Source organism: Triplophysa rosa, linkage group LG25 (assembly GCF_024868665.1).
Source record: "Triplophysa rosa linkage group LG25, Trosa_1v2, whole genome shotgun sequence".
In the NCBI taxonomy this organism is placed as follows: domain Eukaryota; kingdom Metazoa; phylum Chordata; class Actinopteri; order Cypriniformes; family Nemacheilidae; genus Triplophysa; species Triplophysa rosa.
Genome location: NC_079914.1, coordinates 13,186,745 through 13,206,704, shown reverse-complemented (window position 1 = coordinate 13,206,704; position 19,960 = coordinate 13,186,745). Strand labels below are relative to the sequence as shown.

General features: G+C 35.5%; 2 protein-coding genes across 2 annotated transcripts; one reads left to right on the top strand and one right to left on the bottom strand.

The window, feature by feature from the left end:
- Positions 1 to 6,457: 6,457 nt before the first annotated feature.
- LOC130549006 (hepatic and glial cell adhesion molecule-like) lies at positions 6,458 to 8,674 on the bottom strand. The gene is made up of 4 exons (XM_057326128.1): positions 8,606 to 8,674; positions 7,308 to 7,631; positions 6,934 to 7,233; positions 6,458 to 6,829 (listed from the first exon to the last, which is right to left on the bottom strand). Exons 1-4 carry the CDS (start codon positions 8,661 to 8,663, stop codon positions 6,729 to 6,731), a joined length of 783 nt encoding a protein of 260 aa, XP_057182111.1. The 5' UTR covers positions 8,664 to 8,674; the 3' UTR covers positions 6,458 to 6,728.
- Positions 8,675 to 11,815: 3,141 nt separating this feature from the next.
- LOC130549267 (uncharacterized) lies at positions 11,816 to 19,164 on the top strand. The gene is made up of 7 exons (XM_057326487.1): positions 11,816 to 11,873; positions 12,834 to 13,157; positions 13,482 to 13,679; positions 15,466 to 15,759; positions 15,993 to 16,283; positions 16,380 to 16,418; positions 18,457 to 19,164. Exons 1-7 carry the CDS (start codon positions 11,816 to 11,818, stop codon positions 18,519 to 18,521), a joined length of 1,269 nt encoding a protein of 422 aa, XP_057182470.1. The 3' UTR covers positions 18,522 to 19,164.
- The last annotated feature ends 796 nt before the right edge of the window (positions 19,165 to 19,960 follow it).

Below are 19,960 nucleotides of genomic sequence, written 5' to 3'. Positions count from 1 at the left end.
AGGAATGTACTCTTTAAGGCTAAGGGTATCCCATCATGCATCATGTTCTGGATATGAATGATGAGACTTTTTGCTCGGGTCTCGCGAGATGTTGCGGAAAGCTTTCCAGTTTAAGTTATACTACTTTTTAAGGTTATATCTTTATGTAATCTATGTTTGGCTAACATGTGTTTTTCTTTTGTTTTTTGGGTACAGCTGCTTTGATACAATACAAATAAAGCGCTATAAAAATAAATCTGACTTGACTATATAGTACATATAATTTCGTAGTAAAACATAGTGTTACACAATTTATTGGTGAATACTCCAGAGTTATTGTATTTTGTAAAACTGCTTTTTATCTCATAATTAGAAACACCACATTAATTAACGTTACATGTTTGCACTTGCTAAGTATGTCCCATCGGGATAGAAATACATGCTCACTTGGGATCTTCACACCCACTAGAAGACTAGGGCCAAAAACAGGAAATACGTCATGAAAGTAGTCAAGTGGTCAAGTCCGCAAGTGGTAGTATTTGGACGCAGCCTTAGTGAATGTATTTGAAAAAAAATGTATGGTCTCCACAAAATGTCGGACAACACTGAAAAAATGATTATGTGCCTTAGTAGATTTTATGAAAAGAAATAATTAAAATATACTTAATATAATTACTTTCCTGTTTTGTATTTGTTAAAATAACGTACAAATCTTGCGAATAAAATCCAATAATTTCGGTTGTTAAGATTTAAATTATTTTGTTTGAGTGATTTTAATTGAACAAATTAAAAAGTAAATCCAACTCAATTTTATTATGTTAAACCCATTTAAATTGGACAAATTAAGTTTACTTATTTATTTTGTGTTGAGACTACATAAATAATTTTTGTAAATGTAACTACCTTGGCAGTTGATAAGTAGTTCCCAGCATGCTTTGCATCTGACTGCATTAGGAGATTAATTTTCAAGATTAACTATCATTTTAAGTGTTTTCAGTAAAAAGAAAGACTTGTTCATGTTTTTTGTTGATTTATCTTTGAGATTTAGTCGAGTTTTGGTATTATTTTTAAGTTTAGTTTTTTTTTAAGTTATTTCCGTTGTTCAGAAGAGCGTAGGCTACTTGTGCCTATGAGGGAGGTACGATTTTGCCATGAAGTGTTAATGATCAGTTATTGAGCTAATGCCAGTATCGAGACCACCAGTCTCTTCTAACTAGACCATCTATGTCGTAAAAAATGTGTATATTTCCATATGAAAGCAAGTGTTCCGTGAAGCTTCTGAATCAGTGAGGCTTGTTCAACAAACTGCATGGGTGCTTCGAAGCTTTTGACACAGTGGTCTATTTCGCCATCTGGTGGTCAATTAAAATTCCTACACCGACTGTGTCACTCAGATGTTTTGTTCATTTAAATATTATTATAAGCTTTATTTGTATATTTAATATATATCTTAATAATATATAGGGTGAATTGCCCTAAAGTGGAACACTACCTAATATGGGACACTTAAGGTGTAATGTTTGTAGCCCCCCTAAATAAATGAATAACAGTGAAACTACTGGTTAATCAAAGCCGTGGTGTCTTGTGATCAAAATCACATGACCTGTCAGGTGTCGTCGTATTTGAGGGAGGAGTATTCAACAGACAAGAAGCATGGTGTGAAGACCGCCCAAAGGTCAGTGACATAGAGTTTTGACAAACTTGATATTAAGGAGTATAAATTAATTTTAAACAAAGCAGTCCTGCTACTTTTTGGTCTAATGTGCTTATGAAATATTTGTCCATCAAAATGTAGTAAAACTTTGTATGTATAAACTTTATATTTGATTTTTTTAATCAAATTTCCTAGTGTCCCACTTTTGGACATGTGGTTTCAAAAAGTGGGACAGTACGATTAGCCTAATGTGGGACTGTACTCTAGTCAGTCAGTCAGTGACTTATTTCTATCATAACAACATAGGCCTATCATAATAGTTGCTTAATGTCTTTATAATAAATGCATCATATTGTATTATTTGTCTGATGATGTTCAATTTTCCATGTTTCAACCATCCATAACAAACAGCATTTTAATATTAAATCAAGGAGAGATTGGCTTTTTATCATAGACTTTTCAATGTCCAACATTAGGAAACTGCTCCTTTTCTCAGACGATTGGCACCAAGAGCACTAATATAATTTATTTTATGAATGTGTTATCTGCATTTTCTTTTTTTATTTGATTAGGACACATCCTGGTTTTTTTTAAATGGTATTGGTTGTGTATGTCATGTTTTGGCTACACGTCTCAATATTTCACCAAATCTGAAATACAAAAAATGTCCCACTTTAGGGCAATTCACATTCTAATAGCATTAGAAAGATGACAGCTTGTGTGCGTGCAGCGATAGACTTTTACGCAATACAATTACAATGAAGACTTTCGGTTTTAAATTTTTACTTGGAGTAAACTTTTGTCGTTTCACCTTCTAAATATTATGTTTAATAAACCAATAAATGATGCCTGTGTTTTTTTCATTGCACCCTTTTTGTCTGTTCCTTACAAACCAACACAAACACACATAATAAAAAACACAAATGCACGAATGCAGATGCAATTACATATATTTATTCAAGAATATTATTTGTTCTGCTGTGCTCAGGGATGGATTACTGACCGGGCCAATGGGGCCAGTGCCCCTTGTCTACCATGAGCCCGAGGGGGCCCTGGGCTTCAGTGTGCACAATGTAAACAAATGTTTATCTATGTTGAATATATGGATGTAGTTGTAGTTGGATATAGCCTTTACAAGTCCTCTGTGGATACTGGATACCCAAAAATTGAAATGATCAATAAATCATGGCAACATATGTTTTCATGTTACGTTAACTTATTAAATAAAATTTATTTATAAAAAAATAATTTATTAATTCAATTACAGCACATTTAAAATGCATTTTCTGAATCTTTGCTAGATGATTTGATCTTTACAGACATGTGTCACAGAGGCATTTTATGGTGAGAAACATTATTTTTTATTTATGTGATGCATTAAATACGTGTATATTTGAAAGTTAATTAAAGACGTGTGTTTTGGTCCATTGTTGATTTTTCGCTGTGTAGCTAATATTACACTTCTATAAACCTGTACAGATTATTTTTAGCGTAGCGCAGGCATTTGACGCAGAGCGAGAACGGTTTTAATATTGATTATCATCTTAACTTTCACTTTCTATAACTGTGAATGCGCAGCTAAGGGAAAGAACTGAAAAATTGTGGGAGGGGGGCCCTTGGAGGTAAATGGCCCCTGTCGGGATCCGAGGCTAGCACTGTTCGTTTGTCCTTGTTGTGTGTGTGCGCGTGTTATGCCCGAGCACGCAGGGGTTGTTTTGGCAGCCGCACGAGCTCACTGTCCGCGTGCATGTGACACACCTGTCGCTACTCGTCAGCCCTTGTTAGCTCTGTGTTTTCACCTGGTGATCATTAGTTCTATGGAGTTTAAATAGACCCAAATACCCTTCACCTCTGCCGACGCTGCCGTACGCTGGGTCTCCCAGTTGGCCACGAAGTCAGCCCGGACTATCTGATTCCTCTCAACGTGTCTTTGAACTCTTTTGGTGCACTTCGGTGTGCCTTCACCAAATAAAGTCTTGTTAATCCCGCAATTGAATCTGAGTGTTTCTGAATCCTGACGGAACGATTCTTATCTCTGCGGTTTTGCATGCAGAAAAAAGGACAGGTAAGCATAAATAACAAAAAATAACAGGATTCTGGTTAAATCTAAAGTATAAAGAAGTTGGGCTCAACATGATAACACCCAAGTATTTCCTAAAAAAAATTGGTCTGTAAAAAGGAGCGTTTTGTACTGTTATTTTTTTCCTATGCACCTATATCGTAATTTTTATTTTTTATTTTGAACACTCTAAAAACACAAACATAAAACAATCTGATTTTGAACTGTAGCTTGGTCTCATCTGTAAATAAACACCATAGCTTTGTTTACTCTTGCACAATTTCACTACTAGCAAACAGTAGTATTACTAAATTTTCCAAAGTATAAGTCATAGAAGGAATATCATGTTTAAAATTAAGACTTTACAAGGAAAACCTTGTTGGAATTGACATTGGTAACGTCAGTAAAGCTGCTGGGAGCAGTGAATCTTGCACCACCTGTTGGTCTTTTAATACAATTCTTTTGCTCACATTTCTGAGTGTTAGGTCAAAAGTTACTGAGCAGATTTTCAGATGTCCTAAATAATCAAGTAATTCACATTTCGTATTACCTTTTATATCAATTAATATTAATTTGGTCAGTTATGAGTTTTTAGCTAATAAAATTAACATTCAGTTTGCCTTTCATTGATGTAATATAGTGAAGACTGTCTACAGTACCTTGTCTTTATTTTATTTATTTGTCTATTTTTTTAGCTGCTTTGCAAAAACGAAAATTGTGAAATGCGCTATATAAATAAAACTGAACTGAAAAGATGAGCTCATTTTAGTTTATTAAAATATACTTTTTGGAAACGTTTCTGTTCATTGAAATTAAATAAAATATTGACCTAAAGATTATTGGAAAAACTTGAACTAAATAAAAAATGTAAATGTTATGATAAAAACAAACAAATAACTAAAATAAAAATTAATCTTATATAGCAACATAAAAAAATAATTTATAAAATGACAAGAGCAAAATTGCTAAAACTTCAAATAAAATTAACCAAAACTATTAATCTAAAAATAAAAGCTAATTTAAAATATAAATAAAAACTGTAATAATTCGGATACGTTGTTGAAATGGTTTAAACACCGCCTGTTAAAAATCAACTGAGCTTGCTAAGATGTAGATAGAAGGATATGCAGATCTATAAACTTTGCAATAAAAAAATTCAAGAAAATTTGATTAAATGGTGCAAATTTGATCAAATAAAAAAATGGCCTGCATTCTAAGAAGTTAAAGAGAACTTCCTACTGACTATGAAAAACAACAGAAGAAAGATGTCTAGGGATTCTGCTCATTTCTGAGAACATGTCATAGGCCTGCTGCAAGGAGACCGAGCACTAGATGTGACCAGGACAATAAACTGCGATGTCAGTAAAGTAAGTTCCCTAAGACAGAGTTACAAGACAGAATGGACAGCTGATCATTCAGTGGCAGACCATGTACATTTACATTGGTGGGTTTGTAAGACCCTTTGTTCTGCGACTCATTATTCCATTTCTCAGTGTACTGTCAGCATGAATAAAAACTAAAAGAATTGAATCTGTGATTTGTTAAATCCAAGCCCCCGTCCTTCACTTGTTATATGCGCTTCAATATAAACTACGAAGGGTTATGTAAGAAGCAGTTGTCATATCAAGTGCTGAGAAAATCTTCATCTACTTTACTTCTTTTCAATCAGATAATGAAGCAGTCGCGTGCTTTTCATCTGAACAAAGCGTTAGATCTTATAGATCATGCATTTTTGATTAAACAAAGCAAGCTCGGATATAATACTTCAATGCAAAGTGTTTTGTTTTTAATGCTTCTGAACTTCGGTGCCGAACACAACACAACCTGTCTATAGTGTACAAACTGTACAATGTTTTTGAGACATTATTCTAAGTCAAACAAAAACAACAATACAGACTGCAGTATATAGAAGTTTGGCTTTTTATCAGTAAGGTTCTCATCTTCTTGACCAATGTAGTCAAGCAACACCTGAATTTGATCAATTCAGATTCAAGTGTTTTAAGCTACCCATACTTGTTGCTTTAAATATACTTGTTAGCCACTAGCGTTTAATCAAACACTAGTCTATTTATTAAACAGGTACATCTATACCTTGCTCTGGTGGTAGCTGGGTTTTATCTTTTCTATCAGCGATGCATCGCGTGCCATCAGTTAGCTTTTGGTCTTTGACCATGGCAGACGTAGAACCTAAGTCAGGCACACATACGTGGGCACATTATCACTCGCTTTTGCAACTAGCAACATTTCTACCTCATTGACCATTTATCAAAAATAATCAACTCCTTTCCTCTATTGCCGTGACATTAGAAAAAGGCAGAAAGTAAATACACTGCTGACAGAAATGACACGAGTTGAAGCATGTAAACATCTGGAAAACATCTGATGTGTAAAAACATCTGCTAAGCGTATAGAAAGAGCAGTTTTACATACATTCTACATCATAAACATATTACAGACATCTTCTGAATATCTATATGACATCTGACAGGAAACGCCTCAGAGATGTCTTGCAGATGTAAATGCAGACATTAAATAAACGTCTCCCAGATGTATGTGTGCTATCAGGGTTTACGCATGCGCAGGACAGCTAATGTGGATTAATTTTTTTAACGAAAACTCATTTTTAATAAACATATTTAAATTGATATTAAAGAAAAAAACATAATGTCATCATTTCCCTTACAGAAAAGACACATGAATTTCACATGTTTTTCGCATGTGATCACATGTATGCAACATGTGTTTAACATGTTAAATGTGTGTTTTTGTAACATTTTGGTGCGAATCCCGTGTGAAACCCATGTAAAAACCCATTGGATGACATGTGCAGCATGTGAAGAACATGTGAAGAACATGTGATCACATGTGTGTTTTGTACATTTGAATTTCATGTGTCTTTTCTGTTAGGGTTTTTACGTCATTTTATATTATAATAAGTTCTTAATAAAGAACATAGCTCCAAAGTGTCCCGATGTTGGAATATTCGATTCATCCTCTGTTTAATATTGACGTTCGTGCTCTCCTCTGTTAAACAGTTCAGGAACTGATGTCGTAAACCAGTACAGCCACGATAGCCAAGCTCACCAGTGCCGAGATGACCAATCGGATCGCAGCTTCAGTAGTACCACAACAGTGTTCTGAAAGAAAAATGAGCATTGATATGATTGAATCATACAACGTTACTATTTGTGTTTCAATAAATAATATGTCGTTGTTCAGTAAATATATAGCACTGATGTACCTGAACACGGCTGACAGAGATCAGTAACGTTGAGGTGTTGAGTCTGGTTGGCGATGGGATTGTTCACCACACAGCTGTATGAATCATCTAAACACTCCAGCTCCAGAGGTAGAGAGAGGGAGATGTTGAATTCGGAGACACCGATGGAGGACAGTGAACGCTTTCCTTTGTACCAGGAGAGACTCGCATGTGTCACATTCATCACTGAACACAACAACACACATTTAGAGCTTAAAGATCCTTTTGGTGATGAAACGTTTTGTTGAGAGACACTGGTAATGACGGGAACGGGAAGACGAGCTGGAAAACATCAGATGTAAGTATAAGGTTAAAAGTGCTGCTTTAATTGTCTGTTTTGTCAAGTCTCTACTTACCGTACACGATAATGTTGAAGTTCTTAAGCGGGGTGTCTGTTCTAGTGGTGATCAGTTTATAAAGTCCAGAGTCGGTGCTTGTGATGTTTGTGATGGCGAGAGATCCAGTCTGAGTGTCCAGCTTCAGTCTGTCTCTACTTCTCCCATCAGAATCATTATATATCTCACTCTCCTTTGAACTGATCTGAGCTATAAGAACGTCTTTAGGTCCAAACTTCCACAGCATCACATCATCTTTCTTTAGTTCAGTAACATTGGTGTGTATAGTGACAGAATGTCCCTCCGTCACTGACACTGACTTCACTTCACCAGCGCCGAACACACCTGGAGAACAAAAGTACTTTAACTTTATAAAATGTGTCGCAAAAAAACTGGAATGTATCAAGGTTTTCATGTCATGTAATGATTCCTGTCTTTTTATGTGTAAATTCTATAAAGCCCAATCTAACAGCATCTTTAAAAAAATATGTCGTATCTGACATGGAAAAACAAAACAAAGTTGAATAGAGACGTAAGACAGAGAGAGGAAGAGAACATGCCTGTTGTGCGTTTAGGGTTTTTGTTTGATGTATTTGGTTTCAGATTTGTTGTGACTTTTTATGCTGCCCTGAATGGAATTATCTGTGTATGTTTATCATTTTTCATGTTTAAAAGAAAAGGGCGGTGATAGGAGAATGACATAAAAGTGATTTTATTACAATAGTTTAATACTGTATCACTGTAAAAAAAAATGTTTTTTACATTTTTACTTGTGCCCCAGCTGTTGGAAGATATTCTTTTTACAGGATTTTTTAAACTGTATTTTTCTTGAAATACGGTTAAAAACCCCCGTAAAATTACAGACATAGACCGCAAATTCACAAAATGAGTGTAAAATAACAAGACAAGCATGCAATTTTACAGCAGGTCTTTAGGTCAAAAAATACAGCAGACATGTAATTTTATACCCATCTTGCAAATTCGCGGTCTAGACTGTAATTTTACATTTTTTACCGTATTAAAAAATACACTCTCAAAACCACTTAAAGAGGGTTATTTTCTGGCAGCTCGGGCACTAGTAAAAGAACATTATTTTTTTACAGTGGTGCACAACTCTCCTGCACTGTGTTTTTCATGTTATGTTTTAACTCACCCCCATAACGTGTCTAATTTACAGTTTATGAAGTAAACTAGTCCAGTTTTGTAACAAATTTGTTAATATTAATATAGAAAGAACCTGAGTTTCAAATGTTGAAAAATAAAAAAAACGAATTTGTCTTATTAAACCTTAAGCACACCATAAAACATTTTCAACTCACCGGCCAGACTGAACATGCACAAACAGGACAAAATCAAAGCATCAAACATGTTCTTCATCAGCTCGTCGATCACAGCTCTGAAAAGGCTAGATTTGAAACGTTTCAAGAGCGTTTTGTAAAACCATAAAACCATAGAAGGAAGTGCGATGGTCTGTGATTGGGTGGTTTATTGAGACGACACTGTGTGTGAACATTAAGTGAGGTTATGAAGTGTTTCGTGGGAGTCAATGAAGCCGAATAAATGAGACCCAGTGTGTGAAAAACCAGGTTAAAGTCTCAAAATCTAATTATGAGCATCAAAGTTTGATAATTTCACTATGATTTCAATCTTTGACATGGCCATACTTAGTCAAAATTAAACATAAGGTTATATCTTCACGGAATGTTCTTTACAGTATGTAGGATGATTTTATGTACAGCAAATTACAAAAAATTAGCTTGTTTTTTACAGACAGGGTCACAAATAACAATGTTATATTTTTATGTTACCATTTCCATGTTGTTGGGTCTATCCTCTATCTATCTATCTATCTGTCTGTCTGTCTGTCTGTCTGTCTGTCTGTCTGTCTGTCTGTCTGTCTGTCTGTCTGTCTGTCTATCAGAAGGGCGGTGCTTCAAATAATGCATCAATGAACGTCAATTTCAAATAATAATTGTATTATATAGCAACCATTTTATTTTTCTAAATGAAACATGCATGCAGTACATGTGGTGAAAAACAGAGATAAGACTCTTTATGTCACCATGCCAACCATCTAACAATAAGAAAGAAGATAGTGGCATCCCTGCCCATGTAAATTATTGATGAGAAATTGTACGAGCTCATGAGAAACCACTGTGAATGTGTGAAAACTGAAGGGGAAATGATCACAGAAGTGAAACATTCTCTGTTTGTTTACTCGTGCAGTGGTTCAGAATACAGAAGTGGGAAAATATTCCAAACCGTAGTACAGTTCACGCTCCACAAGCTTGGTCTCGTCTTTTGAGAAAGTACAGTTTGATTTATTTGTTTTTCAACCCTGTCACCGTACAAATCGCCTTCGATAAGTTCTTCAAGTTTAAATACAAAATCAATAACAACAACTTCAACTATATCAAGACATACACAACTCTAACTTCGTAAACCAGACTTGCACCGATCTCACAGGGTTACGTCCAACTCCATCAAACTCTTTGCACCTACGTAGCGATCTGATTGGTTGTTCCTTTCAAGTGGTCCCTGCACCCCTTCCGAGTTTTTTTTATTGTTTTTAATACAAGACAAAGCATTGCGGTACCATTCAAAGTAGGTAAAACACAGAATAACAACAACAACAACAAAAGCATACAATGTTTATGTATATTAAGACACATTTTGAACACGATGATATTTCCGATGACGAAACGTTTCGTTGAGAGTCACTGGCAATGAGAGGAACGGGCAGACAAGCTGGAAAATATCAGAGAGTAAATCAGATTAAAAGTGAAAGGGTTTTGTTAAAAGACAATGTAATGTCAGTCAGCTTCATCAGTTTCAAACAGGGCAGAAATCTCTACTCACCGTACACGGTAATGTTGAAGTTCTTAAGCGGGGTGTCTGTTCTAGTGGTGATCAGTTTATAAAGTCCAGAGTCGGTGATTCTGATGTTTGTGATGGTGAGAGATCCAGTCTGAGTGTCCAGCTTCAGTCTGTCTCTGAATCTCCCATAAGCATCATTATATATCTCACTCTCCTTTGAACTGATCTGAGCTATAAGAACGTCTTTAGGTCCAAACTTCCACAGCATCACATCATCTTTCTTTAGTTCAGTAACATTGGTGTGTAGAGTGACAGAATGTCCCTCCGTCACTGACACTGACTTCACTTCACCAGCGCCGAACACACCTGGAGAACAAAAGTACTTTAACTTTATAAAATGTGTCGCAAAACTGGCTTTGCATTTGGAATGATTTGCAATCTATCATTTATTATGTGTACAGTCTAGAAAGCCCAATCTAACAGTTTTATCAACACAGTGTATCTCTCATGAAAAAAACAAAACAAAGCTGAAGAGAGAGAGGAAGAGAACATGCCCGTTATGTGTTTACGTTATATGCTTTATGTGTTTGATTTGTTGTCAACTTTTATGCTGTCCTACATGAAATGTTTGATGTTCAATAGCATAAAAACGTTAAACTAGTTATGTAACAAATTTGTTCATATTAATACGGAAATATCATGCGAAAGCTTGAGAACCTAAGTAACCTAAGTTACAAAACATGTAAACTCATCCGTCTGATTAAACACACCAATAAAACATTTTCAACTCACCAGATAGACACAAACAGGACAAAATCAAAACGTCAATCATTTTCTTCAGCAGCTTCGAACGTCTGAATCTGAAACGTTGTAGAGCGTTTCGTGAAGCCACAGAGGGAAGTGTGATGGTCTGTGATAAAATGGGTTAGTGAGGCGACTCTGAAGCTTCAGTGTGCACGTCAAGCGAGGTTGTGAAGTGCTTTGTGAGAGTCAAAAGAGCCGAATAAATGTGACCCTGTATTTAAATCTTATTACGAGCATTAAAGTTTGAATTCAGCCATTCATTATGATTTAAATGGTTGACATGGTCTTACTCGGTCAGTATTAAACATATCAAGGTTATGTTTTCAAAGAATGTTTTTTTACACTACGTAGGATGATTTGATGTAGAAAACAGCAAATCACAAAAAATGACTTGAGCTTGGTTTTTTTACAGGCTGGGTCAAAAATAACAATGTTACGTTTGTTTATGTGTTGTTGGGACAATCCTCTATCTAGCAGAAGGATGGTGCTTTAAACAATACATTAAAGTCATTTGTTACATGGTGCGCTGGAATACTTGATTCTGATTGGCCAAACGTGACATTCCAAGCTTTGATATTTAGCTTTGGTACTGCTGAAGAGAATTTTACAAGAACCTCGCACCTCTACAAAATGGTCGCTACATGATAAAACACCGTAAATGAGATTAATGTTGAAAACCATCATTCTGCTGGATAGTGGATAGTCCCAACAACACAAAAAGCACTCAACATAACTTACTTTACTACAACATTGCTATTATTCTGTTTTGACTCTGACAAAACACTGCCCAACCTGAAGCTTCAGTGCCATCTCACTAACCCACTTTATCACAGGCCATCGCACTTCCTTTCTATGCATGGTTTTACGAAACGCTCTTCAGAAGTTTCAGATCAAGCCTTTTCAGAGCAATGGAGCTGCTGCAGAAAATGCTTGGCGTTTTGATTTTGTCCTGTTTGCGTTTGGCTGGTGAGTTGATATTGTTTTATGGTGTGTTTAATCAGACTGATGAGTGTACATGTTTTGTAACTTACACTGTAAAAAAAACTGTAACTTTACAGATTTTCCACATAAAATGTAAATAAAACGATTTTTCACATATTTTTTTGTATTTTTTTGAAATACGGTCAAAAACCACAAAATTACAGAAAAAGACCGCAAATTTACAAGAAAAACGGAGGAATTTAATTTTACAGGAAAAACCCGTTATTTTAGAGTTTATTTCTGGCGCCCCAGCTGCGGCCAGCTGCCAGAAAATGTCCGTTCTTCCTAACAAGATTTCTTTTTTTACAGTTTATTTTTTAAATACGGTCAAAAATTATTAAATTACAGAACAAGACAACACATTTACAAGAAAAATGGGGAAAACAATTCAATATACCCTTATATCCTATAAGTTTACAGAAAAACATATTTTACGGTATATTTCAGTTTTTTCGTGTAGGTTCTTTTTCAAGCTTTCACATAATATTTCCTTATTAATATTAACAAATTTGTTACATAACTAGGCTATTTTAAAAGTCTACTGTTTTTAACTGACTGTTAAAAAGAGAAAACATAGAAATCATGTTAGATATTGTGCAATAATTTATTGTAGTACATTATTAAAGTATTGTGGTTAATATGTCATTAAACATCAAACATTTCATTTAGGACACCATAAAAGTTGACAACAAATCAAATAAAACATATAACCTAAACACATTCTTTTCCTCTCTCTCTTACGTCTCTATTCAGCTTTGTTTTGTATTTTCATGAGAGATACGATGTATTCATATTTTTTTTTAAATGCTGTTAGATTGGGCTTTATTATAGTCTTTACACATAAAGAGGCAGGAATGATAAATAAATGATAGATTGCAAATCATTCCAAATGCAAAGCCAGTTTTGCGACACATTTTATAAAGTTAAAGTACTTTTGTTCTCTAGGTGTGTTCGGCGCTGGTGAAGTGAAGTCAGTGTCAGTGACGGAGGGACATTCTGTCACTTTACACACCAATGTTACTGAACTAAAGAAAGATGATGTGATGCTGTGGAAGTTTGGACCTAAAGACGTTCTTATAGCTCAGATCAGTTCAAAGGAGAGTGAGATATATAATGATTCTTATGGGAGATTCAGAGACAGACTGAAGCTGTACACTCAGACTGGATCTCTCACCATCACAAACATCAGAATCACCGACTCTGGACTTTATAAACTGATCACCACTAGAACAGACACCCCGCTTAAGAACTTCAACATTACCGTGTACGGTGAGTAGAGATTTCTGCCCTGTTTGAAACTTATGAAGCTGACTGACATTACATTGTCTTTTAACAAAACCCTTTCACTTTTAATCTGATTTGTCATAGTTATTTTCTGTTTTACATCAGCTTTGAACTGTAGCACAATGCTTTCTGGTCTGGCTACGTGAGACTTGTGATTGTTCCTGTTTTTTCCTCCAGGTGTGTTTGGTGCTGATGCAGATGAAGTGAAGTCAGTGTCATTGATGGAGGGAGATTCTGTCACTCTACACACCGATCTTACTGACATACAGACAGACATACATATACTGTGGACTTTTGAACTTCTAATAGCTGAGATCATTATGGGAAACCAATCATACTTTATCTCTGTCAGTAATGATGATATTTTTAAAGACCGTCTACAGATGAACAATCAGACTGGATCTCTCACCATCACAAACATCACAACCGAACACTCTGGACTTTATAAACTACAGATCAGAAGCAGCACCGAGACATCATTAAAGAGATTCCATGTTGCAGTGTATGGTGAGTATATAACGTCTTTAAAATGGACACTTTTCTTAACGACTGCATTTAAGTTTGCTTTTGTATTAGAAGTTAAACGTAGTTTTAAGAATTTGCTGTTCAAATTGCCACCATGATAGATTAATCATGCGATGTACAGCATTTGCTTTGAATAGAAGTTTTAAATATGTACTTAAAATAACAATATAAATACTTTAGACTAGTGGTTCTCAAAATGGGGGCCCAAGATGGACCCAGGGGGGGCCACAGATTATGTGGCATTTTATGAAATATAGAAACTTATCATTAATTTTATGCAATCAAACAAAAAATATAAGACCACCAACAAAAAGAATTGATATTCCAGCATCGTGTAACAGAATATGTTTTTGAATGAATTAAATTCTAAGTTTAATTAAATAAGTATTAATTTGGGGGGCCGCAAAGCTATGCACCCTACACAAAGGGGGCCTTACAATTAAAAAGTTTGAGAACCATGCACTGCAATAGACAATAAGAAGATAATAAGAACACATAGATAGTCATAATGAGCATTTCAGAGACAGATTGCATCACTCACCATCACAGATAGCAGAACCACAGACGCTTTTTTTCAGTTTACTTAGCAGGCGTAACACTAACTTTCAACTTCAGCAGGTGATCTAGCTGATGTTTTATAGTGTTTAAGATCAATGACCGTGTGTGTCTTTATCATTCCAGCATCAGGTGTATCTTTAGTTGGTGTAGCAGGTATAGTTATTGTTGTTCTGATGGCCGTGTCTGGAGCTGTCTGCATATTTGTGTTTTTCTGTCGCCGCAGAACCTCTGAAACACAAAAACAAAATAGTAAGTATTGGTAAAAATTATATTCTCTTAAAAGGCGAATGCCTGTGTTAAAATTCAGGCTACAACCCATCAATAAATAACTAATCAACAAAAGAACTACAAATGACTACAAACATGCCGGGGGAAACAGGAAACAAACTAAATACAAAGTAAAACACACATACTAAAAGTCCAAAATTGCACAAAACAAGAGATGAACCAGTGTGACAATATGATGCTTTAAATAATGAATGCAAATGAGCACTGCAAAACTTTGCTGTAGTTTTGCATCTGGTTTGCCAGGAACTTACTGTAGATTTAATTTACAATTTTGTTTTAAACATAAACTTTCATAGAACAAGACTAAATAGCTTACGTTACTTTTCTTGATATGTAAATGAATTGCAATTTAAGACGTTTTAAATATTTTTACTAGAAAACAAAACAAAAATGCTTAGGAAGAATGTCGTTTTTTGCAGTGTTGCTGTGCTAATGCCAGTAATGAGACCTGTCTCTTCTTGCTCATTTTGAATCTTAAAAGTCAAAGTGTTTTAATTTGTAAAAACTCAAATTGAAAACAGTACTAATAGGAAAGAATAAATAGCTACTTGCACAAGATGGCGCCGGTGAGCTTTTGGGACGCCAGAGTCGGCAAAGACATTTCCAGTCGTATAATACAGTATGGGAAAAGGAGGATTTTTGGCCTGCAAATATGGGTGTTTTTACATAAAAAAGAAGAAGAAAGTAATGTATAGGCCTAAGCGATATGACAGATCCTCTCTACATTGCTGAGCACTTCGTTAACTCAATAGTGTTATACGACCGGAAATTAGTCTGCAGACTCTGGCTTCGCAAAAGCTCACCGACGCCATCTTGTGCCACTAGCCACCTTGCCAATGGCAAACCTGCTGCAAAACTACAGCAAAGTTGTGTAGTAATTATAATATTGGGTGTATACCTGCAAACTTTGTGTGTTTGACAGATAAACGGTCTGTGAATGAAGGAGATTCTTTCACTTTAAGTTCTGGTCACACTCAACTAGGAGACAATGTCGTGACGTGGAGGTTTGGAAACAAACCCGTAGCTACAATCAGTGGAAATCCGGCATCTGTTTGTGTTGAAGAGAGATTCAGATACAGAGTTCATGTGGATCCTCAAACTGGATCTCTGACCGTCAGAAACAGCAGAACTGAAGATTCTGGACTTTATCAACTACAGATCAGCAGAAACGACGGCACAGAGAAATCAGAAGAGAAATTCATTGTTATTGTCCAGGGTGAGTAAGCTGAGGTCTTTGAAATCACTTTACATTAAATTAAAGTTTATTTGTTAATACATTATTAAGGATTTATAAAAAATATATACAGTATATTGTATTAAAAAGTGTAGCAAGAAGTCCGGCAGAAAGTCTGTTATACCCCGTGAACCTGTCTGTAATGAGAAAGTGATATGAACTTATTTCCTTGTTGTAGCTGCACCTTTTAATGTCAGCATTTCTGTTTCTGACAGAGAAAATAAAGAGCGTGTCAGTGATGGAGGGAGATTCTTTCACTCTCAGCACTTTCATGCAGAGGCCGGATATGATCAAGTGGGAGATTGGACACAAGTGTATAGCTGAAGTCATTGGTATACAACCTGTTGTTAGTGCTGTTGTCGATGACAGATTCAGAGACAGACTGGAGCTGGACCATCAGACTGGATCTCTCACCATTACAAACAGCAGAACCACAGACTCTGGACGTTACACACTGAAGATCGGCTCTGAGGATTCAGAATGGAAATTCAGTGTCACTGTCAAGAGTGAGTAGCTCAATTCCAATTCCTTATTTTTTCTTACCTCCTAAAACCTAAAAGGTAAGAAAATATATAAAATATATGTTTATGTTATTAAAACAGGCCGGGCTACTTGGAAAAAACGTCCAGAGCAGAAAGAAGGTGAGATGTATTTCTGCTGTTTGACTGAACCTAATTCAACCCGTGACTCAGTGTTTCCTTAACAGAGAATCACTCAATAATGTATGCGTCGTAAATGTTACAATCTGATTCAAAAATTAATCATGTACATTAAATACGTATATATTCAGAGCAGAACTTATGGGCAAGCTCACCGCTTGGGTTGCCAGATTCGTGTAGCAAAACCAGTGCAGTGGCCATTCAAAACGATCCAAAAACTATCCCATATTACCTTGGATAGCCGAAAAAAATATAAACGTCTAATAAACAACATTCATCCACCTTTATCCCATTATAAAAAAACAACCCGTGACAACCATTAGAAAACATCCTGATTGACCAAGTGCTTTAAATTAGCCGGACTTGGCAACCCTGTGTACAAAATCTTTCACAGTGGTTCACAGAGGTTCTCAAACTGGGGGGATCCAGGGGGGCCACAGTTTTTTTAGGAATTTGAGAAATTTTTCATAATTTTATGCAATCAAACATCAGAAAAATAAGACTAACCGAATATATTTTTTGATTTAATTAAAATTCTAAGTTTAAGATTATAATTTTTTATTTGGGGGGCACTTTGTGCACTTTACACAAAGGGGGCCTTACAACAAAATACTTGGAGAACCACTGGTCTAACATCACACATCTCTGGATGGAGGGGCTGCTTGATTATGAAGAACACGATTACTCCCTGACTTTTGGAATGATACAAAAACTAAAGAACTTGAATTTAACTGAAAAACAAATAGAAATGTAAAAATAGTACATCTGCACTAATCGACATTTCATTCATTTCAACACCCTTTTAACTTCCACAGAAACACACACACATGCACACACATGTTTGGTTTCCATGTTTTATGGGGACATTCCATAGCCGCAATAGTTTTTAGGCTGTACATCATATTTTTTTTAAGATTCAATTTATTGTCATTGCACATGTACAAGTACAAGGCAACGAAATGTGACCTCTGCATTTAACCCATCCAGAGAGTAGTGAACACACGCACAGCAAGTGGTGAACACACGTACCCCCGGAGCAGTGGGCAGCTATCACTGCAGCGCCCGGGGAGCAGGTAGGGGTAAGGTGCCTTGCTCAAGGGAACCTCAGTTGTTACCTGCCGGCCCTGGGAATCGAACCGGCAACCTTTGGTCATGAGTCCGACTCTCTAACCATTAGCCACAACTGCCCCCTTATATAAATATTCCCTACCCCTATCCCACCCCCTAAACCTAACAATCACAAAAAACTTTCTGCTCTTTTAGATTTTCAAAAAAGTGAATTCTGTATGATTTATAAGCTTGTTTCCTCATGGGGACAATAAATGTCCCCACAAGGACAAAGATTTTGGATATTGCCATTGTGGGGACATTTTGTCCCATACCGTAGGGTTTACCCTTCCCACACACACACACACGCACGCACGCACGCACGCACTCACTCACTCACTCTCACACACTCACACACACACACACACACATCACCACATTTCTGTGTCAAGCATTGTTGACAGGAGTTCATTCTAAAACTACATAATTGCTTCAAGTTGCACAGTTCCATTTCTATAGAAAAATAGACAAACATAGATAATCTCCACACATATCATATATATTTTTATCGTGGTTAGCTGGAAAACAGGTAATCGGTAACCGTAAATGTCCTTATATTGTACAAAATTAAGCTTTTTTAATTGATCTTGTTTTAATGCTGTTTACAAGACAAATATATGTGAGCAATTAATACAACTAAAAGGAGTTTTGCATTAATAGTAGACATAGTAAATAGTTTAATTGTGAACATGTTGCATTTTGGCCCGATTGACTGGTTAATCCGAAGATCAGAATTGGGAAGAGAGAAGTTATGATGGAAAAACATGAAGGTTTTGTAAGACATCTACTGCTTTGCACAAAAGAAAGAACTTCATATGGATTTTAATTTGGGTGTGAACTGTTATTAATAAACACCGTTTCATTTTCTCTTTTAACACATGTGGTTTTTCCTGTTTCTTAATGACTTCTACAGAAAACGAAGAGGCGATACAAATACCTTTGATGAGTGAAGATGCTTCAGGCAGAAGGAATTATTGAATCAGAAAAGAAGCTGTTAATGTTGTGGATGATCAGAAGGGAATAATCGAAAGAGTCTAGAAGAACAAACACACATTGAACAAATACGTTTGAAAATGCATCAATCTGAAATTCTATGGGAACATAGTCCTTTTAAAAGATTTAATTTCATTATTACTTTAGGTGATAAAATATTGATATATAATTCTTTTTATGTCTAAAATAAAAAAATCATTTTAATAAATGAAGAAGTAGGTCCTAAAAAAGGTAAACATCTGTGTGATATGTGTCTAGTTTTGTAATTTTGTTTCAGTGCTTTCCACGCATAAACTTTCTCTATCTCTACCTGGGAAGATGTTTAGCAAATAGCTTCAGAAATATAATGTACAAGTACAATACAAATGCCTTGCCTTTGACTCATTTTAAGATATCAGTGCAAGTTTCTTTTGGTTAAGACAGCTCAAGCATGCTTGTGGGATTACACCCGAGCCTTTCTGTGACACTGGGCATAAATGTGTCTCGTTTTAACTATTAACCTGCATTGTAAACCTATTCCGTAAAATATTTTTTTCCCTGTAAAATTACATGTTTTTATCTGGTTTTCTTGTAAATATGCTGTGTTTTCCCTGTAATTTGACGGTTTGGACTGTATTTCAAAGATAAACCTTTTCCCTGTAAAATTACATGTTTTTTCTAGTCAATTTGATTGTTTTCTATAATTTGGCGGTTTTTGTATTTTAAAAATTACATGAAAAATCTGTAAATAAAACATTAAAATTGTGTACAAGTACAGTTTTATGGGCATTACCATAAAAAATGTGTAAAAAGTAGTAAAAATCTGTACGTTTTTTTACAGGCTGTCTGTATCTTTAAATTTGTGATTGTGTTGATGAAATTATGAAGTCAAGACAGAAGTGTATGACAGTTTGTATTATTGTTGATGAATTTCTTTAGTTCAACATTCCCCATCACTGTCAAGAGTTTCTTGAAAGAATAATAGTAAAAAATAATAAAAATGGAAATAATAAGGATAACGACATGGGAAATTAAATACAACACAAAATGTATGTCTGTGTGTACTCTCAAATTAGAATTGAATCATCTTTAGGAAAAAGGAAGCAGGCACGCGCACTGAGCATTCTGAGTGTTGACGTGTATCTGAATGTCACGAGATGAATGTTGGGCGGGGCTTGATTTAGGGAATTGATTGGGTTGTTGGAATTTAGAGGTCTGCCATTGGACAGAATAGTTGGTAGGTGGAGTGGAATTTTTATAATTTTGATTAATGATTATAAGGGCACATAAATGTAAAAAATCTACGGCCCACACAAATAAATTATTCATAATGAACACTCCAATATTGCATGAAAAAAATAAGAATTTGGGTTTCTCAGTGACTTTAAACAAACAGCTGCTTAGATGTGCTATTATGTTCCTCCTGTCTGATGGTGGTTCAAAAC